Source organism: Neopelma chrysocephalum, unplaced genomic scaffold (genome assembly GCF_003984885.1).
Source record: "Neopelma chrysocephalum unplaced genomic scaffold, ASM398488v2 Primary Assembly neopelma1_65, whole genome shotgun sequence".
Taxonomy (NCBI): domain Eukaryota; kingdom Metazoa; phylum Chordata; class Aves; order Passeriformes; family Pipridae; genus Neopelma; species Neopelma chrysocephalum.
Genome location: NW_020897722.1, coordinates 7,497,198 through 7,516,200, shown reverse-complemented (window position 1 = coordinate 7,516,200; position 19,003 = coordinate 7,497,198). Strand labels below are relative to the sequence as shown.

The window sequence follows — 19,003 nt, the reverse complement described above, 5'->3', positions numbered from 1 at the left end:
CACCCTCCTGTGGCAGTGATGTGATACAGCCTGAATGACTCGTGTTGTCATCACTTGCAGCCAGTTTACCAGTAGTTCTGTATAGATTTATATAAATGGGAATGATTCCTGCCATGGGCAATGTCAAGGAACTCAGAATACTTTTGCAAGCTCAGGAACAGACATTGGTACCATGTGCATCTCCAAATCTCTTCCTGTTAGGATTTGAAATATTTCGAAGTCAGATTGAAGTTGGTGGCCTTTACTTTGTGGTAGTGCCTTTGTCCATCTCATACTGTAAAATTCTGTAAGAGCAACTCATCTGTACAGGAGCCCAAATTTCCTCCATGCAAATCTGACTGCCAGAGGAACCTTTTAACAATTCACATTTATCAGAGTATTTAACTCTTCAGTGTGTTTCTTAGCTCTTGCTTTATCTGGCAGATATTACAGCAGCTTAAAATTAAATAAAACCTCAAACCAAACACAAAGGAGATGATAGTTTAAAAGTGAATGGAGTGCTTTACTTTCCATTAAAAAAGAAATTATTGGTATCAGGAACTGTGGTGTGTTTGTAAAAAGCAAGTTGTATGTCTTGAGCGTTAGGAAGTGCTTTGTCTATTTGTTATCACAAGTATTTTTTACACATATCAAAATACTCTTTTATTTATCTTTAACCTTGTAGTTCAAAGAAAAGAAAAAAAAAACAAACACATTTTGGAATTCTTTCAAGTGTTATGCTTTGTTAAAAGTGTCCCCAAGGGCAAAGGACTAAAACCAACACAGACCTCTTGCTCACTGAACAAAAAGCCAGCAGCAATGACAAGCAGGATGTTTTTGATGCTCTGTTTCTTTTTTCTGGGGCTAGTGGCTGAAGCCCTTAATCACTTTAGCTGGAAGTTATTCACAAATAACCCTCCTGAGCTCAGTAATCCTGTCTTGCTTTGTATCATAAAAAAATCTTTTCTACAGCAGAGATTCCTAAATCTCCTCTCGGATCTGAGCCTTGCATTCCAAGTATTTCATGGTGCCTGCAAGCACGTCTGACCTGCTCCAGAGTCAGAACAGTTACAACATTTCCAATTTCTGGTCTTTGCTCCCCTGCTTCAATCTAAAAGCATATAAGATTAAAACAACAAAAAATGTTTTATGATACTGTATTAGCACCTTCTTAAGGGCTTGCTTGTACACCTTCAGGTCTCTGTCACTTTAGCTCAGGTTTGTAATGCTGGATTTTCTATGACACTGAAAATCACAGACTGCCACAAAAACTTGTCAAAACAGAATGAAAATTCAAATCTTTTTTGAAGTTGGGCAGCCTTTTTTATGTTCTGTTCCCTCTAGCTGCTTTCTGAGTGAGAACATCTGTACAGACTGTAGCAGTTTCAAGCCCTTCACTTTGATATACGGTGTGTGTTCCCAACAATCTGTTGCTTAAAATAAAAGCTGTCTGGTCTGTGTTGTCACTGTCAATCATAATTTTCAGAGCTCTTCCTCACATTTTCTTTCTGGTTTATAATACCTTGTTTGCAGTTGATAACTGTATCTTCTGATTTCTTTCTATTTAGCTAAACCTCTTGCCAATGCTAGCAAGCAGAAGTCTGTAGAGATTTTCATCACTGGATGTTTTGTTACAGTCAGTTCATCAAGCTTCTTTGCTACTTCCTCAATTTACAGTCAATTCTAATATATTTTCATAAAGTACCCATAAGGAATTGTAGCTGTTCCTGAATGGATTTCTGAGCAGTTTCTCTTCTGTCACATAGAAAGTGTTTTTTCTGAAGGCCCCTATTGAAACAGCATTATCCAAAGGTTTGATTCCATTTTGTACATGGCTATTGTTACTACAGTTACTATAAAAGAATGCTTTTATAAGTGAAAATATGTCTGGTAAATCTTTTTTTACTCACATGTGCTTGTTACACTCAGCAGCTGATCTGCCTGGGAGGGCACTTCTGCCTCCTGGCAGATATTCCAGCTATGACAGATAATGTGATACACAAGATGACTCCTCCCAACCTAACACAGAAACCTGAGAGGTAAGGAATAAACTCAGGGAGAATAATACAAAAGACCAACCAAGAAAAAAAGGTGCCTTGAACATATTCTTGGTTTAATTTGATAGGTCATTTTGCCAGAAGCACGAGATGAGAAGATATGAATTAAACTTGAGACAGGAGGCAACCTAGATATCATCTGACTTTCCTTTATAACAGGAACTCTGTCAAATAGTTCAAATCAGACAGAGAGGGTGGAGTTAAATAAGGACTGGAAATGGCCTCAGAGGAAATAAAAAAGCACAAGTATTTGACACCCTTTTTATGGAAAAGGAAAATCACACTTTACTATTACTCCCCCAGGTATTTCTGTTGTCCTTCCAGTCCTATGTGCACCTTATGATAATGCAGAACTACGTGGAAAAGGCAAGCAAGGTTGGGGCTTTTGGGGTATTTTTTGCATTTCAGAAAGTGTAATCAATAAGAAAAGAAATCTGATAGTAGGATTTATCTGTTTAAGTAACTTAAAGTGGTTTCAGGAGGACAAATCACAGCTTCAATCCTGTAATCCACTCAGACAAGATCAGTCCTGATGTCTGGCCTTGTAGACTTAATCTTGGCTCTGCGGCCGAGGATCTGCCTATGGGAGCCAAACTCCAAGGGCTGGACTTGGGGGTTTTATGGGAATAGCATTAAATTTAGGCCAGGTTAAAAGTGCAGGCCCACTCCCAGTAGAGTCAATGTGAACCTTCCCAGCCATTCAAACTGAGACAATATCGTGTTCCTGAAGTGCTTTGAAATTCATTCTGTGATCTTGGTAGAAAAATGATTTTTAAGTGTATTATTTTGAAGAAAAAGAGTCAGCATTTAGCAACTGAGAAGTATAAATATAAAATACACGTCTAGAGTTAAAGCATAGGGATGGTCTTCTAAGAGAAAACTCCTAGGAATTCCAGTTCATAAAATAGTAACATTCGCTACTTTATTTCAATGATTAAATTGAAAACAGCTTTTGATATGAATTTTTACATAGCTTTACTCACTACTGGTTTTTAATCTTAGATATTCTCACATGAACTGCACAAAGTAATTGTTAACAAGGTTATTACAGCTTTCTATGCAAAGGAAGTGTGACTTTTTTATTTCCTGCATTATTAAATTCTAATTGTTTTCTTTCTCAACTACACATTGTTCATTTGTGATATGCTGGCTCTTGTATTACTTAACTTGATGTTGGTGTGCAGTTAAAGAAACAGAAATTTAATATTTTTATCTACTACTAATGACCAAGAGAATATATTGTACTATCTTCTTGAAATGGTGAGTTAATGAAGTCACACCAAATTAATTAGAAAGTCCTTACAAGAAATCAGGCTGTTAGAAGAAATGGTATAAAAAATATTTTCAGAGCACCTTTTCTTATCACAGTTTAAATAACAATAAATTCTGCTTTCAAATTAATCGGACAAACATTGTGATGTTGTAATAATTTCTTGTCCTTGTAAGGAAGAATCCACAGTCAGTTTTTCACAGTTATTCTAAAGAGTGTTGTGACTGACACATACACTGGCAGAGCAGTAATAGCATCTCCTTGCAAATTCCACTTACAACAGGAGACAGCCCAATTAACAGTGAATTCAATAATTCAGGGAGAAGGTTACAGGGCATTTTAAAAAGTTGCTGTTATCACCATGGTTCCATTAAAGTGTGGCAGAAGGGTTAAACAATTGTTGACTGTCAGCAGAAGGGGAGCAGACATTGTTTTGAGCAGACAGACTCTAAACTCAAAGGTGGAGTTTGTGTCTAAACTTTTGACTAATGGGCTTTGTAAGGAAATCAAAGAGGTCCTGTTACTTGACCAACTGTTGACTCTGAGTGGACTTTGCCTCAGTGCAAAACTGGACTGAAATCAAGGTATTATGTCCACTCCAGCTTTGGAGCAGCATTCAGTCTCTTGCTCATCATGCTCTCAGCACACCTCTAAAATTGTGATCTAGAGATAAAAGACCATTTCATCACCATGAAATACAAAATTGTAGTTTTCCTGCCTGCATGTAAATAACCATATATACTTATATATAAACATACACATGCATTAATATCTGCTTGTTTAGATCATGAATAAATTTCTGCTTCAGGGCTTTCCATAAATGATTAAAAGTCTCGTAGAAAGAATGGGAACACACCCTAAGTGTGTAGCCCTAAGTGCTGCATTAAGCATGGTAAAAGCACACCTTTCCTTTCTGTTGCATTATTCTTTATTTAATATGGACCTTCCAAAATCCCAGTGTGCTAAAGGTACTGCTTTACTCATTGCTGTTGCCTATGGTCAGCATTCTGGAGTAACATCTTTAATTGATTAGCAGTTCAGATTTCTGAGAAGACCGATTCATCTGCATTTATCTGTCATGACTTGCAGTTTCATAATCTAATAAACCCAATATTATCTCCTTTCTAATAGTTTCAAGACAGCATTCTATTATTTGAGCTGAAACATATGAAGAAGAATTTCTCTCTTTTTAATTCATATCAGTATATCAGCTTCACTAAAGCAGAAAGAAACACGACATTTATAGAAGGGAGAGCTTTGTACAAATTATGCAGGAAGTCCAGACCATTTTAGGAAAAGCAGCAGCTAGAAAAAGAACTGCCAGGCAACTGTACTTTGTAGAGAATAAATCTGGAACTTCCATCGAAGCAATTAGGACACTGCAGATTCAAATATAACAAACTCCTAAAAATACTTCGTGGAATGATTTAATGTATGAAGGATATAAACATTCTTGTCAACAAGATGAAAAGGTTTTCACTGTGAATGAGACAATATTTAAGACTATAATTAGTACTCAAGCAGTGTATTTATCTTGGAAATGTGATGAGGATTTGCAAAAATTATGTGTTTGTTTTAACTGTAGTTATCTGCCATCTTGTTTTTCACGTTTGGAGTCTTTCCTCCATGCTGAGCTCTGGAAAAGCCTTCCAGACTAAAGAGGACAGGCATGATTTTGTTAGTCGTGAGAATTTAGCTGTGCTCATTATCCATGTTCCCCTGAGCACCAGCAGAACACCAGCAGAATTCAGTGCTCCTGAATCTCCCTTCCAGCAGGAATTCCGGAACAAGGCCTGAGCAGGCTGAGGGAGAGAACATCCCTGCAGGTACAGGAACTGAACTGAGGATCCCAGATTCTCCTGCTTTTGAAGTGTTCTCAATCAACAGCAGATTTCAAACGCTTTTATGTCAAAGTCTTCCAGGCATAAATGTACTGTTATTTCCTAATGCTTTCCATTTTTCCTCACAAACATAAAAAGAAATTGATACTCTGTTTAAAAAAACCCCATATTGTTTATCCAGTATGAAAATACTGAGCAGTCCACATTTACTTGAGCAGCTTTGTGGATTAACACTGTGCAGTAGATATTTTAAATATGTGAATATTTTTTTATAAGACATGATTTAATAGTTCCACTATTATATATAATATAGCTCCACTATCTTTATTTAATTTTGCATATTTGGGAATTTCCTACATCCACCTGATTGATGCAGACATCCTTAGAGGAGAGCTTGCATCTGTGCAACTGAGATTTCTGCTACTTCAAAATATAATGAAACTTTTAAAGATATACATTAAAAGAGGAAACAAAAAACATTTAATTGAATTACTTTGTAAGACATTATTTTTTCAAATGTGTCTCTTGCTTTTGTACACTAAGTCAAATTTTTTTTTAAACTGCATTCCTTGTTTAGTCTGAAGCATGGCAATTTGCCAATCTGAGCTTTTAGTGATAAATTCTGCTATACAAAGCAAAAGTTTTTATATGTGAGGCCACTTCCTTCTGCTATTTTATCATCTTCCTGGTTTTGTCTGTTTTCAATAAATGCTTTTGTATTTTCACATCTTTTATATGCTTGTATACACAGACACTTTCCTCTGTATTAAAACTGATAGTTGCAAGTTGGTAAGGATAAAAGAGACAGACCGTTGACTTAAATTTCATTGCACTAATACATTATATGAACACTTTTATGTTGCAGTATTGAAAGATCTTAACATTGATATTGAAAGTATTTCCTGAATTTGGCAGTGGGGTGGAGAGGAAGGGGTTGATGTTTCCTAACAAGGCTTTAAAATGGAAATAATCTCTGGGTACAGGTCTACTTGAGTACTGGAGACTGACACATGAAGGCTGGGTTCTCACAGGGAACATGCCTTATTTTAAAGCATCTCAAATTTAAATGTATTCAAATCTAAAATATAAAAAGAAATGATGGTGGAGGCCAAACAGCTCTCCTTTATCTGTCCCAAGAGGTTGAAAATTTCTGCCTGACAAGAAAAATCTAGAAAACTCAGCAGTAAAGAGAAGCCCCAGAGACCCCTGCACACCCAGTGGAACCCGGAGAATCTTGAGGGAAAGGAGAACTGAACTAGGGGTGGTCGGGGGAGAAGAATGAGACTGGAGGGAAAAAGTTCAAGTTGCAAAGCAGCAAACTGGAGAGAAGCTTTTGGACCTTCTGTCCCTGATGTCCCTGCCCATTTGAGCAGCCTGTCATGAATTCCTCTTTTCCACAAAAAAAGTTACTAAGGATGTAAGCTACAAATCATCGTGGACTAAGCTTTTTATGAAGCCATTTTTGTTGTTGCTCTGCAGACCTATTGTTCTTTTACAATTATATTAATAGACTAAAAATAACAATGGCAGTTCTACCAGACTTAAATTACAATTTTGTTTCTTAAAAATTATTATTTTACACTGTGCTGATTGAGATCACAGAAATTTGTTTCTGACCACAGAGGTGTAAGGTACAAATTCATACTTCATGTAACTGCACTGAGGTAAATGGAGTTACATAAGGAATTAATTTGTCCTGTCTCCTCCATTTCCTTGGAAAAATTCTTTGTTTTAGCGCTTGCCAAGTTTTAACTTTGACTCTCCCTTGCTTAACATCTTCTTGTACCTCGAGACAGCTTTTAAGACTATAAAGAGAAATAGAGCAAGGGAAAGACAATTGAGGTGAAGGTCTGCTTTTTAAATTGAAAGTACACTTCAATTACAGTAAAAAACTGCCAAAACCTTTTTGTTTTAGTATAGAAGTGTATGGGATTACTCTTACATCCATGAGGATATGAAAGGGATAAAACAGTGTATGTGTAACTATGAGAGGAAGAGGATTTAAGTGATTTTTTCTGCCTAAGACCTATGTGTTTATTTTCTAACTGCAGCAGCTTGGATAAATAGGGATCTTTCTTGGTTAAAGAAGGTAAGAATGTAAAATATTACACATCACTTTTTAACAAAGAATGACCTCCCCTCTCCCCTGGACTCAATGGGTGTATTCAAAATTAACCTATGAGGGAAGCTGAATACTCTCAACTGCAATTTCATCATGCAATAAATTTAGTTTTTGGATGGTGACATGGCATGAAATCCTGCGTACCAGTTCAACCCCCCAGTAAAAAATGATTTAAAAAACAAAACCCTCATGAAACAGGGAGCATAGAGTGTTTCTACTCATGATGGTTTTACATCAGAGTTGGTCTTCCTGCTGCCAATATAAAGCCAGGATAAAGCCTGGTCTAAACACTGTGACTCATAGCTGGCTAATCCTGACAGGAATGCAGTGACATGCTCTTATTTGATCGTGATCAATTTATTACCATTAGATGATCTGGTATTGCACAGATGAGACATTAACAAGCATTTCAGTCTGACTACAGGCACAGTTGGAGAAGGGATCAGAAAGGGAAATTGATGGAGAGTCTGTGGTTCAGAACAGCGTCAGAATTATGCAGGAATATTGTCCCCATGGACAAAATAACTATCCAGCAGCCTCCCTTCCTTCTTTCCATACCATCTGTGTGTCACAGTCTACCAGTGCTGCAATTGTGCCAATGCAACTGTTTGTGGGACCAGAGTGTGAATTTAATCAATGGAGTAATTCTGGTTAAAAATTATTAGATTAGACAGAACTTTAAAAATCTGGATTGAGTGATCTGATTTACAGCGTGGCTTCACAAACAGCTGCACAAACAGCTCAGAGGCCACTGAAAGTCCAAATCATTAGTTGCCAGTTCCTGCTCCTGTCTAAATTGATGGATCCATATTTATTAAGCCCAGCTTTGTGCTCTGCTGACTAGCCAGCAGGAAGATCTGAGCCAGCTCATGTGGAGATATGCAATTGCACTGCAGATGCTCACTGGTGAATCCACAGGAGCACCTGGGGTAACCCTTCCAACACTGCACCTCGTGAGCAAGTACAGTTGTCACCTGGCTGCCCCTGTGTGCCAGGGGGTGCCAGCCCTGGCACACTGGGAGTTATTTAGGGCTTCTTCGGGCAGGGAGGAGGAAGGGACTGTGGGGACCCTCCATCCATCAACTGCTGCCCCGTGCATGCAGCGCCTGTATGGTTTGCAGCCCAGCTCCAGCTCCCACTGCAGGATGAGTCAGGAATTTCAAATTCCCAGGCCTTGGTGAGACTAGAGAGTCCAAGATGGAGTGAGCCAGCAGAGGGGAATTCAGACTATGGCTACTTCTCAGGGTGGGAACGGTCTGGCCTTAATCAGCACACTCTCCTTTGAGAGTTGCTTTACATCAAGTTCTTTCATTTTCCTGAGATAGAAAAATGCTCTCAAGCTTCATGCAAAATTCCACTCATGATGTGTTTCAGCCCACGCTCCTTGAATCCTAGTCCTCTTTTTCTGTTATTTTAGGCCCAGCTTTCATGCTAGAAAGCATCCTGTTTGTGTCTAGTACTGTGCATAATTAATACAGGCAGAACAAGTTCTAATGCAAAGTATATTTCAGATCATAAGCATTGTAGAGTTGATGGACCTTCACAATTTTTAATACATTTTCCTCATTGGCACATTTTGGTGGTTTTTCCCTCAATGACTCACTAGTGGCCCTATCAGAGTTACACAATAGAAACAAGCACTGACTTCCAAACCCAGTAATATTTGATGCTGGGAGTAGATAAAGCTCATTTAGAAATCTTAAAAAAAACCACCAAAAACCCACAAACCCTCAAATGTGTCAAGAACAGGAATTTAAAATAAGCTGCAAATAAAATTCAGAATATGATTAAAAAGTTCATCTGGAGAGAAACCCATGCAAAATTCTTGGAAGTGAGGTGTCTTTATGTTTAGGGTTCTGGACTATTCTAATGGAACAAGCTTCCTATCCATACAAGAAAGCACCATTCATAAAAGAGGCTTCACTTGCTAAGCTTCAGCTTTGATGTTTCCCAAAGCCATATAAAATATCTGCATATAAATTTTTTTTGGACTAAATGAAAGGTACAAGCACTTTTGAAACCCTTGAGACAACCAGCAAACAGGATTTTCTATAAAAATGTTTTTCCAGCTGAGACAAATATGAGATGTGTGACAGCATAAACATTTTAAGAAACAATCCATGGTTAAACCCGTCTGCCAGACAGAGGAAGTCAAAGAGTTTGCCTTAGGGGTTTAAGAATACCAGATTATTCAAGTACTGATAAATAAAAAAAAAAAATAGGGAAAAAAAAGACATGATGATGGGCTGAGACTTTCCTGCATGGAAACTATTAGGCAATGCTTCTTAAAAAATAAAAACTCTTTGGTTGTCTAGATTTGAAACAAAAGTATTCTTTAATACAATGGCTGGGTATTGATGACAGTGATTCTATCAACAAGGTATTGTCTCAGGAATGTAATGCTTGCACCATTTTTCTAAAAATGTGGGAGCATCTCAGTGAGCAAGTTGTAAAACAAACCAAATAATTCTAGATTACATAACATTGCACAACAGCTGTATTCTTTAAGATGTATCTATATTCTTTGAGATATATCTATATCCTTTAAGATAGATCTATATTCTTCAAGAATGTATTACTAAGACTGCACGGATGTCCATACTTTTATTAACTGTTCTTCTTAAGGGCAGCTATAAAATCCTTCTCACCAAGTCTAAGAGAAGTCACAATAAGCCAGACTTGCAAATTAGTGCTGTCTTGCCTGAACACATGGAATGGGAATACCTGCATGCAGGATGACCACCTCCCTAAAAAAGATTTCCAAGAGTCTTCCTTCTAGTAGTAAGAACATGATTCCACCTCCCTGTGTCTGATACTGATGTCCAGTCTGATGACACAACAGCAGTTACTTTATTTCTTTCTGCATTAAGAAAATTCAGAATTGTATTTCTTGTATTTGAATACAATGCTACTATCCAGGTATGAGCATCCTCATAGCTCGTGCTTTTGATTAGAAATAAAAAGCTTATGAAATCTATCAAAATAAGATGGAATTTTATATCATTGAAACATTTACCTTATTGAAAGAGGAAATTTGCCACAGTAACATTAAGTTTATTTCTTTCTACAAGTAAACTGAAGGTGAAGAATGAAGATTTTTTTTCCGAATTTACATTAACCAATAAAAAGCAATGGAGAAAAAAGGGAATCCACTGTTGCTGAGGAGAGGGAGTAATAAGCAACAGAGCTTTCCTGCTCTTGAATTGATTATGGGGGAAAAAAAAGAAAAAAAAAAGAACGGATAAAGATTTATATTTTCATTCACTACTCTTGGAGTCTGGTTCAAATTGAAATCCATAGAAATGGCTTAATATTTAATGAGCCTTATAGACCACAAAAATGTGATGTAAGGGATTCAGTTGTCTTCACTGACTCTCTGTGTAGGGACAAATGTCACAACAGATGTGCTCCTGAACCCTTAAAATGAAAAATGACAAGATAAATTACCACTTAGTGGAAACTAAATCAAAACAGTTACTAAACTATCCAGAGAGGGACAAAAAAAATATAAAAAGACAAAGTGTATCACCTGCAAATTCAGCAAGTAACCACATTTATCATTAAGGACTCAACCCTGCCAACAGCAGTTTTTGGAGAAAGCCCAATTTCCCCCTAAAAATAATTTCAACAGACCAGCTATTAGACTATTATTTACATGAGTGACAGACTGTGAAGTTCTTCCAACACAGAAGGTTAGACTTGTGGATATAAAACTGGCAAAACATACTGGTGGTAAAAATAGAGCTATGACTACAGAAGGGACTGCAAGAAAGAAAAAAAAGAGACCAAGCAATCTTTAGAAAACTGTTGATTGAAACTCTTATTAATTATGGGGGGAAAATTAAAATTCATATGTATTCCAAAACAGAAGAATGATCAGAGTTCCAGAAAACAAAACAGATGCAAGAGAATTACTCACATGAGAAGGAAATAGTTTATTGGAGTTTGTCTTAAAATTTGCTGAAGTTGTAACCTGCATTGCTTCCTGGCATCTTTGCTGGTAAGAAACTAACTCTTATTTAAGGATAGTGGTGTCGTAACTGTTGAACTACCAAGCACTAGGGAGGAGGAGTTCTGCTATGGTAGAACTGCTACAGCTACGACGTAGAACTAGGGCTGTAATTACTTGATTTTGCACAGTTTCAAAAAATCTGTTCCTGACCTAGTTAGGTTTATAGCCAGACATGAGTTTTACTTTAAACACAAGAAAATGAGACAACAAGGTAAGAGGTCTGATCTTAAAAGTTTCTATGACATCTCACTTGAAGATTGAACAGCTTTGTCCAGGAAGCACCTTGTACACAGAACTAAGAGTTTTACGCTTAAACCACTTGTAGGATCAGGCCCATGCAAAAGTAAGTCTATTTATAAGATACACAATATGAATGAAAATGTTTTAAGGAATATCTGCCATCATTTCAGAGACATACAGCCTCGAAGAGAACACTATAATTTCAACACTCTTTTGTACTATGTATCATTAATACGTCATTCTACTAAAATGGGGCTGGAAAGAACAGATTCTCCTTGAGAGGGTATTGAATGACAGATATTTCAGAGTTACAACAGAGTAAGTACATATTCAGTAAGGCAAAATACTAAAAATTTAACTGTTTGTTCAAGTTAATAATGAAGTTATAATAAAGAACATTTTCCTTATCTCATGGGTTTGGAATTGGCAGACATGATCCGGAATTGGATTTCACCATGAAGTTTCTATAAAACATCACAACTGATCACTCATAACCAGGATAGACATTTTTCCTATCTTGCTTGCATCACAAAACAATTTTAATCTTTGCTATGAATTTGGAGAATTTTAAAACTAGTATTGCTTCCATGAAGTCAACAGGAACTGTGCACTGAATAAGTGGGAGGATGACTGTTCTCCACACCTCCCTCTCCTCTGCTACTAGAATTAGTGATGAAGTTATTTTTTATTTTGCACTAGAATTTTCCTTGTAGCAAAAGTATAAGGAGGAAGGAAGGGAGGGAGGAAGGGAAAGAGAAAAGAAGGAAGGAAGAAAGGACGGAAAAAATGACACTGACAAACAGAAACAAGAAAATAAAGGAATAGATTCTATATAAAGGTGTAAACCAACACAAATTAAATGCAAGCAATCTGTGATCAATTATAAAATTATAATTTTTTTCATAAACCAGATTCCCCACTAATGTAATTTAACAATTTCCTCAGTGTACAAAAATATTCAAAGCCCACTGTCAGTTCATCTGCATTCGCACTTATTTTACATCATCCTGTAGTTGCACTTTATAGACACACATTTAATAATAAATCTCTTACCAAGGTGATGCTGGTTTTATGTAATCATAACCTTTTTATGACTTACTGAACTTATAACAATATTTAATTTAAAATAGGAAAGTCAGAGGAGTACTTAAAAGGTTTGTGACGCTTACGATTTTTAGGTGAGGTAGAACACTTTATCACTGGAGCAGCTGTCAGAGCCAGGCCTCCGCTCTCAGCACAATGGGCTGTAATAACCACCTATTAGCAGTGGTGTCAAGAGGTGAGTGTTCCTGACACGGCTTCCTCGGCGGTGCTCCGTCCCATGCCAGCCTCCAAAAGGAAAATGAAAAACCTGATATTTTCCTGTTGGCTGACCCCTTCCTCCCATAGCTTCCTTTCTGAATAAAATTTTGACACGAACTGTTTAAAAAAAATAATAAGAGGCGGTGCCAAGGAAGGAAGGAAGGAAGGAAGGAAGGAAGGAAGAGTGTCTGTGCCAGTACACTTTTGCTTACCTTTACAGACTTTGGAGGCTGCTGATATGCTGACTCCCATGGTAGGTAACTCACTGAAGACTTTAAATATCCCACAGACACTTTGGCTCCTAGGGCAGTAGGGAGAGTCCTTTCTGTTATCCACAATGCTCACCAAGGCAAACCCCTGACCCGCATATGGGGCACAGTCCCATTGACGTGCAAGGCTCTCCATGGCCCCTGTGGCAGGGGAAGCACCCAAGGTCCCTCCAGCACGGGACCCAAGAACAGGGAACAAGCAACAATCAGCAATAAAACCCCAAAAACAGGAGATGCGTGAGGCTCTTTTTCAGAGACTTCAACTCACCTTGTCTCCCCTCACTATGCTCCTTCAGGCCAACTCAGCCCTCACCTTCCACTCACCTCCCGCTCTCCCCCAAAAAGCCAGTGGGGTGTCTGCAGGTATTTTCTGGCTCCCGTAGACCCCAAAACACGACCCCAATGGACACGACCCCAACGGGTCCCCAACGGCAGCCCCACAGCCCCGGGTCCCCCCGCTCCCGACCGCCCGGGCGACCCCCAACAGCCCACGGGGAAGCCGCTTCAGGGCCCTGGACGCTGCCAGGCCGCGCTGCGGAGCTCGCCGGGGAGGGAACACCGCACAGGGAGGCGGGCGGGAGGCTGGGCCGGGGCGCTGGGGGGGGTAACACAGCTCCGCGGTGGCCGCGACCCTGCGGTGGCGCGGGGGAGGTGGTGGCGGGGCTGGGCCGGGCCGGCTCCCCCTCCGCCCTCTGCCGTCACATGAGAGGGGCGGGCGGCTGGGCCGAGGCGGCGGCGGCCGGGACTGAGGCAGGGCTGGGCGGGGAGGGACGGGGCAGAGCAGCGCGGCGGCGGAGCGCGGCGGAGGAGGAGGAGAAGGAGGAGAAAAAGAAAGCGAAGGAGAAAGAGGAAGAGAAAGAGGAGGAGGAAGAGGAGCGGGAGTGGCCGCGAGGCGCCGAGCGAGCGGAACGAGCCCCGGGCCTCGCTGATCGGCGGCGGAGCGCCCTGCCCGCGGTCCCAACATGGACGAAGAGGGCGGCGGAGGCGGCGGCGGTGAGTGCGGGGCTCTTGCGGGCGGTTCGCGGCTCCCTCGCCGGGCGGCACAGGAAGGTGTCCCGCTCCCGGAGCCCCTGACAGCGGCTGCGGCCGCGGCCCCTCCCGCCGGGGCTGCCCCGTCCTGCCCGGCGCCCCCTGAGCGGAGCCGCTACATCGGCCGGGCCACAATGGGGGCTCTGTGCCCCGCACCCGGCGGGGGCGCGGCGGGTCCGGGACCCGCTGCCCTGCCCTGCCCTGCCCTGCCCGCCGCCCCCGGCAGTGCCCTGACAGCCCCGCGCCCTTTGCCTGCAGCTGCCCGTCCGCTGGGAGAGGGGAAGGGGGGAAATACGAAAAAACAAAAGTACGTGTCTGGCAGTGTACGAGCAGCGAAAAGAGTAATTAAGCCCTGCGAGGGTTCTGTTTGTGTGTGTGTCATCTTAATGGAGGCTCGGTGATAATCACGGGGTGGTTCAGCCAGTTTAAACGAGGTGAACTGTTTCCAGCGGCAGCGGCGTTAACCTTGCCAAGATACTACTTTTAGAAAATCCGGACTCGCACGTTGGGGAAGCTTTTATTTGTAATTTTTATCTTATTGGAGACCGGCTTGCGCGCTGTCCCAGTTTAAGGCGCTGCAGACGTGCCACACGCTTCCCTCCTTTAATTTATAATGGGTTCTGTGAGTGCGTGTGTAAAGCTGCTGCCTGAAATAACCAGTTCTTGTGTATCATCAGCGATAATGGTGGCTGAGCAGGAGCTGATCCTGCCCTGGGGCAGAGGGATCGACTGCATGGCCTGCCCTATATTCACTGTGTCTGTGGCTCTCTGTGCAGTGGTGGTACAGCATGAAGTGATGAGGGTAAATCTTAAATAAAATGCTAAACAGGCTGCCTTTGAATGCATTGGCTGATCTCTAAATAGCTAAAGTAAGGGCTAAACCTCATATGATTATTAGTTGCACGGTACTTGCTAATTCCAAATATAATTACCCAGAACTCGGAAATCAAGTGGGTGTGGTGTTTGTTTTGACAACTTGAAAAAATAATGCTATGGTGAATCAGAAAAATAATTCTTCAAGCCGTCGTTTGGAAGTGTGGCCATTTCTCAGCAGGCATTTCTGCTTGTTTTGTCAGTGGTAGACTTAAATCTTGAAAAAAACTCTGAAAAAGGAAAGGAGAAGACAAAACAAGCCAGTCCTGAAAAGTTATTGTTCAAAGCACTTGAACACTGTAATTGTAAAGAGCAGAAAGCTCATTTAACTCAAAATATGTTATTTTCTCAGGATTATGGACTTGCATCTGTAGTTAAGGAAAACGAAAATGCTTGTTACTGGCACTAACCCTGTGTGGTACAGTACTTAATCACGTGCAAGATGTAAATTAGAAAGTGGACACATTGCTGAATCAATCTTTCATAAGGTGTTAGGCTTTTCAGAGTTGGATTTTTAGAGGAGGAAGAATACTCAGGACCTCGGGAGGAGTCAGTCTGTATTTAGCTGAAGGCTGGTTCTAGAAGTGAAGTCAGATTTGTACCTAGCATGCAAGTGAAACTATTATTTATAACTTCATACCACTTTAATAAACATGTTGCTTTTTTGGGTCAAATTACAGTATAGTTTATGTTCATGCTTACTTGGCTTCACTGTAAAACAGTTTCAGACTAGTGAGACTGGAAATTTTTTTTGCAAGTGGTGTATTTGACATTTTACACTGAATTCTTGTGAGTGTTGCGCTTGTTTTTGAATAGAGATCCAGTCTTGCTTTTCCTTATGGATTGCTGTCAGTTTGGAACATCAGGATTAGTTAGGTCATTTCCAGCTAATGCATTACTATTTTGAATTGCAAGTTATTTTGTTTGGGGTTTTTTTTCCTTTTTTTTTCCCTTTCTTTAATAATAGTGTGGGAGAGTGGGGATTTGACAGCCCTTTATTACTGCTGGGTAGTGAGGCTTGTGATACCTGAGCAATGAGACTCCCTTGGGAGTCTGACCAGGGCAATCCAATGTTTTGAACCTCAGCAGAACATTCTAAATCCTCACAAAATTAACATTGTTGAGTGGGAAACGCTTAGAGATAAGCATATTGCTGTGTACAGGTACTTTAGGAAGTATGTAAAATTATTTGAGGACTGCACAGAGTCACCCTAATTAGAGACTCGAACTAGATAAGCATGTAAATATCTAGGACATTAAACTGTGATTCAGGAGGTAAGCTGCTATTCCCAGTTCAGCTCTGCCTGTTGCCCTCCTCTTCAGTTTAATTTGCATCCGATGCTTCATTTGTCAAATGGGGTCAGTTGTTTTACCACCTCTGATAAAAGCTGTGAATGAAAACAGAGCTGTGTAACGTTAGAATTTATTATTTTAGAAGCACTTGGTGGAACAGAAATGTTAATTAAGGGAATTGTTCTCAACTCCTCTTTCTCTTTTGTATGTGGAGCCCTAAACAGGGCCGTGTATTTATATTATACAATCCACTTACGCACAAGACTCCCATTGATTCCAGCAGAGGCTCTGTGCATGGATTATTGATGTGATATGATCCGAGTCAGTTGGTGTTTGGCTCAACTTTCTTTTGTGTTCTGATTAAAATATCTCTGTGGTTCACTTAATCCAGGAAATTTCTCCTCCTCCCCCTCCTCACTTGCTTTAAAACCACATCATGTGTGATTTGACCGAGGCTTTTCTTGCGGGCTCACAGTGAGGTGGTGGTGGTGGTACCAGTGACCCGCGATCCTCGCGTTCAATAGTGCTGTTGGCAGCCTGGGGAAGGTCAAAATGTATAAACAGTGCTGGAGGCCCAGGATAGTACTTCTGTTTGTTTTCTGAATTTGATTCTAGTCATGCAGCAGCTTTCTTGTCCCCCAGATTCAATCCCGTGCCATTCCTCTTGGAAAAGACTGCGGGATTGGGTACTTACCAACTTCTGTATGTTTGTTTTAAGCTGCCTCTACAAAGGGCTCTAAACAGACATGCCAGAAGGTTAAAATCCTGCTTCTACTTGACAAATAGACCAAATTACAGCACTAATTAGGGCATTGAGGTTTCCCTCCGTTCCCCAAACTCTGTGCTTTGTTTCTGAATGTTGAAGCTTTTCTGGGACAGAGCAGTTCAGTTGCCAAGCTCTGTTGGTTGCTGGCTGTTCTTGCCAGTGCTGGTGCCAGGTAACACGTTGGGTCAGTTGTGTGGACAGAATGTAGACACCCGTTCACGAGACAGAGAGACCAGATCGTCTCACAGAGGACTCAGGAGAGCAGGTTTGCTGCCAAACCAGATTTAGCAGGGTCACTTCTGTTCTGCTGCAGGGCAAAGATTACCTATTTATAGGTAAAAGTTGTTAAATGTAACAAACACCCCAGATTTTTCTTAGAAGAAATGTCTTTAAATACATATATGTAATCAATTTATATTTTTGACATGAACAACCTCATCTTTTCACATTGTAATATCTTCCAAAGGTAGACATTAAAGATAGCAGAGGCCACGTGGCCTCCTCATGGTTATAGACATTTGCTTTGCATTTAAGACTAATTCTCCATGTTTTCTTCTTTTATGAGTTTCTTTTATTATAAACAAATGTGTTTTAACACAAAGAACGTTAAATATGTTTCAATCCCTACCCATCAAAGTGGATAACTTGTACCAGTAGTTTTAAATAAAAGTTGTCCCAAAAGTCCTTTAGAGGAGGGCTTGCTGTTTTAAATAGCACTGTAGGGAAATGCCAAGAATATAAAAATGCACCTGAGTGTTAAAGTAACCACTTGACTTGGTTCTAGGGAAAGAAGAAGAACAGATACAGAGATGGAACACAGAAAACTAAATGACATAAATAGACTTTTACCAGCTAGCAGAGCTTCATGCTAAGTCTCTTTTTGCTAAGTAAATATTTCTTCATGCTAAACTAATCTCATATTTGTATGGCTTCCCTGTCAGGTCAGTAGGCTCCTCATTTTTAGCCCCAAACCATTTAATCTGTTACCACTGCAGTAAAAAGTGTCATAATAAAATATTAATAATTATGCCGTAAATATTAGTTATTTTTGGTGGTATCAGAAAATCGCTTGTTAATTGCAGTAACACATTAAGTTTTTCTCAGCCTAATGTTTGATATTTTTAGCTCTGACTTGGAAGAAAACATGAAATTTTTGCAGATAGAATTTCCAGAAGTCTTTGGTTGCCAAACTCGATGGATTGTTATATAATGGTATTTGGTAACATGCTCAGCAATGTAAGCACACCGTGGATTTAGGGGAGCAGTGTACCCGTAACAGCATCTGTCTGTATTGGTACAGCTGGGAAAGAAAGCTGTAGGATTTACTTACAGGAACAGAGTGTATTTTGCAGAACAATGTCTGGGAATTGTAGTAAAAGCCTCGTGAAAGTGGGTTCCCCATGGGCCACTGTTACCAAATGGATATTGCAATCTTTTAATATCACTGGAGCTGTAAGAGCTTTCACCAGTGGAAGGGCTGCACAAGGTGAGGCAACATACTGTTTTTCAAGATATAATCTACAGCTCACATGAAATTTCTCAATCTCATCGTATTTATTGCTTCCCCTTCTTTTTTTTAAAGGATTTTGAACAATTTTTCAAGGAGAAATGAAAAAAACCTTGGCTTTCCTCCAGTTTCTTCTTTTTACAAGGGTGTGTAGTGTTAGGACAAGGGGTAACGACGTTAAACTGAAAGAGGGTATTTTAGATTAGCTTTTAGGAAGGCATTCTTCACTATGAGGGTGGTGAGACACTGGCCCAGATTTTCCAGAGAAGCTGTGGATGTCCCATCGCTGGGAGCGTTCGAGGCCAGGTTGGACGGGGCTTGGAGCAACCTGGTCTAGTGGAAGGTGTCCCTGCCCATGGCAGGGGGTTGGAACGAGATGAGCTCTTAGATCCCTTCCAACCCAAACCTTTCTCTGATTCTATGATTGTGCTTGCCATCTTTTT

The 19,003-nt window shown here is 40.3% G+C and overlaps 2 protein-coding genes across 3 annotated transcripts in view; one reads left to right on the top strand and one right to left on the bottom strand.

Moving 5' to 3' along the window:
• Positions 1-12,325: 12,325 nt before the first annotated feature.
• On the bottom strand, positions 12,326-14,056 carry LOC113967910 (translation initiation factor IF-2-like). Its single transcript, XM_027683932.1, has 4 exons — positions 13,979-14,056; positions 13,417-13,784; positions 13,036-13,124; positions 12,326-12,918 (listed from the first exon to the last, which is right to left on the bottom strand). Exons 1-4 carry the CDS (start codon positions 14,054-14,056, stop codon positions 12,794-12,796), a joined length of 660 nt encoding a protein of 219 aa, XP_027539733.1. The 3' UTR covers positions 12,326-12,793.
• CYTH3 (cytohesin 3) overlaps positions 13,917-19,003 on the top strand; it is a 49,751-nt gene continuing 44,664 nt past the window's right edge. For both annotated transcript variants that reach the window (XM_027683408.1, XM_027683409.1), the window contains exon 1: positions 13,917-14,085. In XM_027683408.1, the coding sequence (XP_027539209.1) occupies positions 14,055-14,085 (31 nt within the window). In that variant the 5' untranslated portion in view covers positions 13,917-14,054. The remainder of the gene's footprint in view (positions 14,086-19,003) is intronic.

Coding starts and splice junctions, on each gene's coding strand:
- LOC113967910 (XM_027683932.1), bottom strand. CDS start 14,056: ATGTTGGGACCGCGGGCAGGGCGCTCCGCCGCCGATCAGCGAGGCCCG. Junction 13,785..13,978: donor CGCTCGCTCGGCGCCTCGCG/GCCACTCCCGCT, acceptor ATGTGACGGCAG/AGGGCGGAGGGGGAGCCGGC. Junction 13,125..13,416: donor TTTTTGGGGGAGAGCGGGAG/GTGAGTGGAAGG, acceptor CTACTGCCCTAG/GAGCCAAAGTGTCTGTGGGA.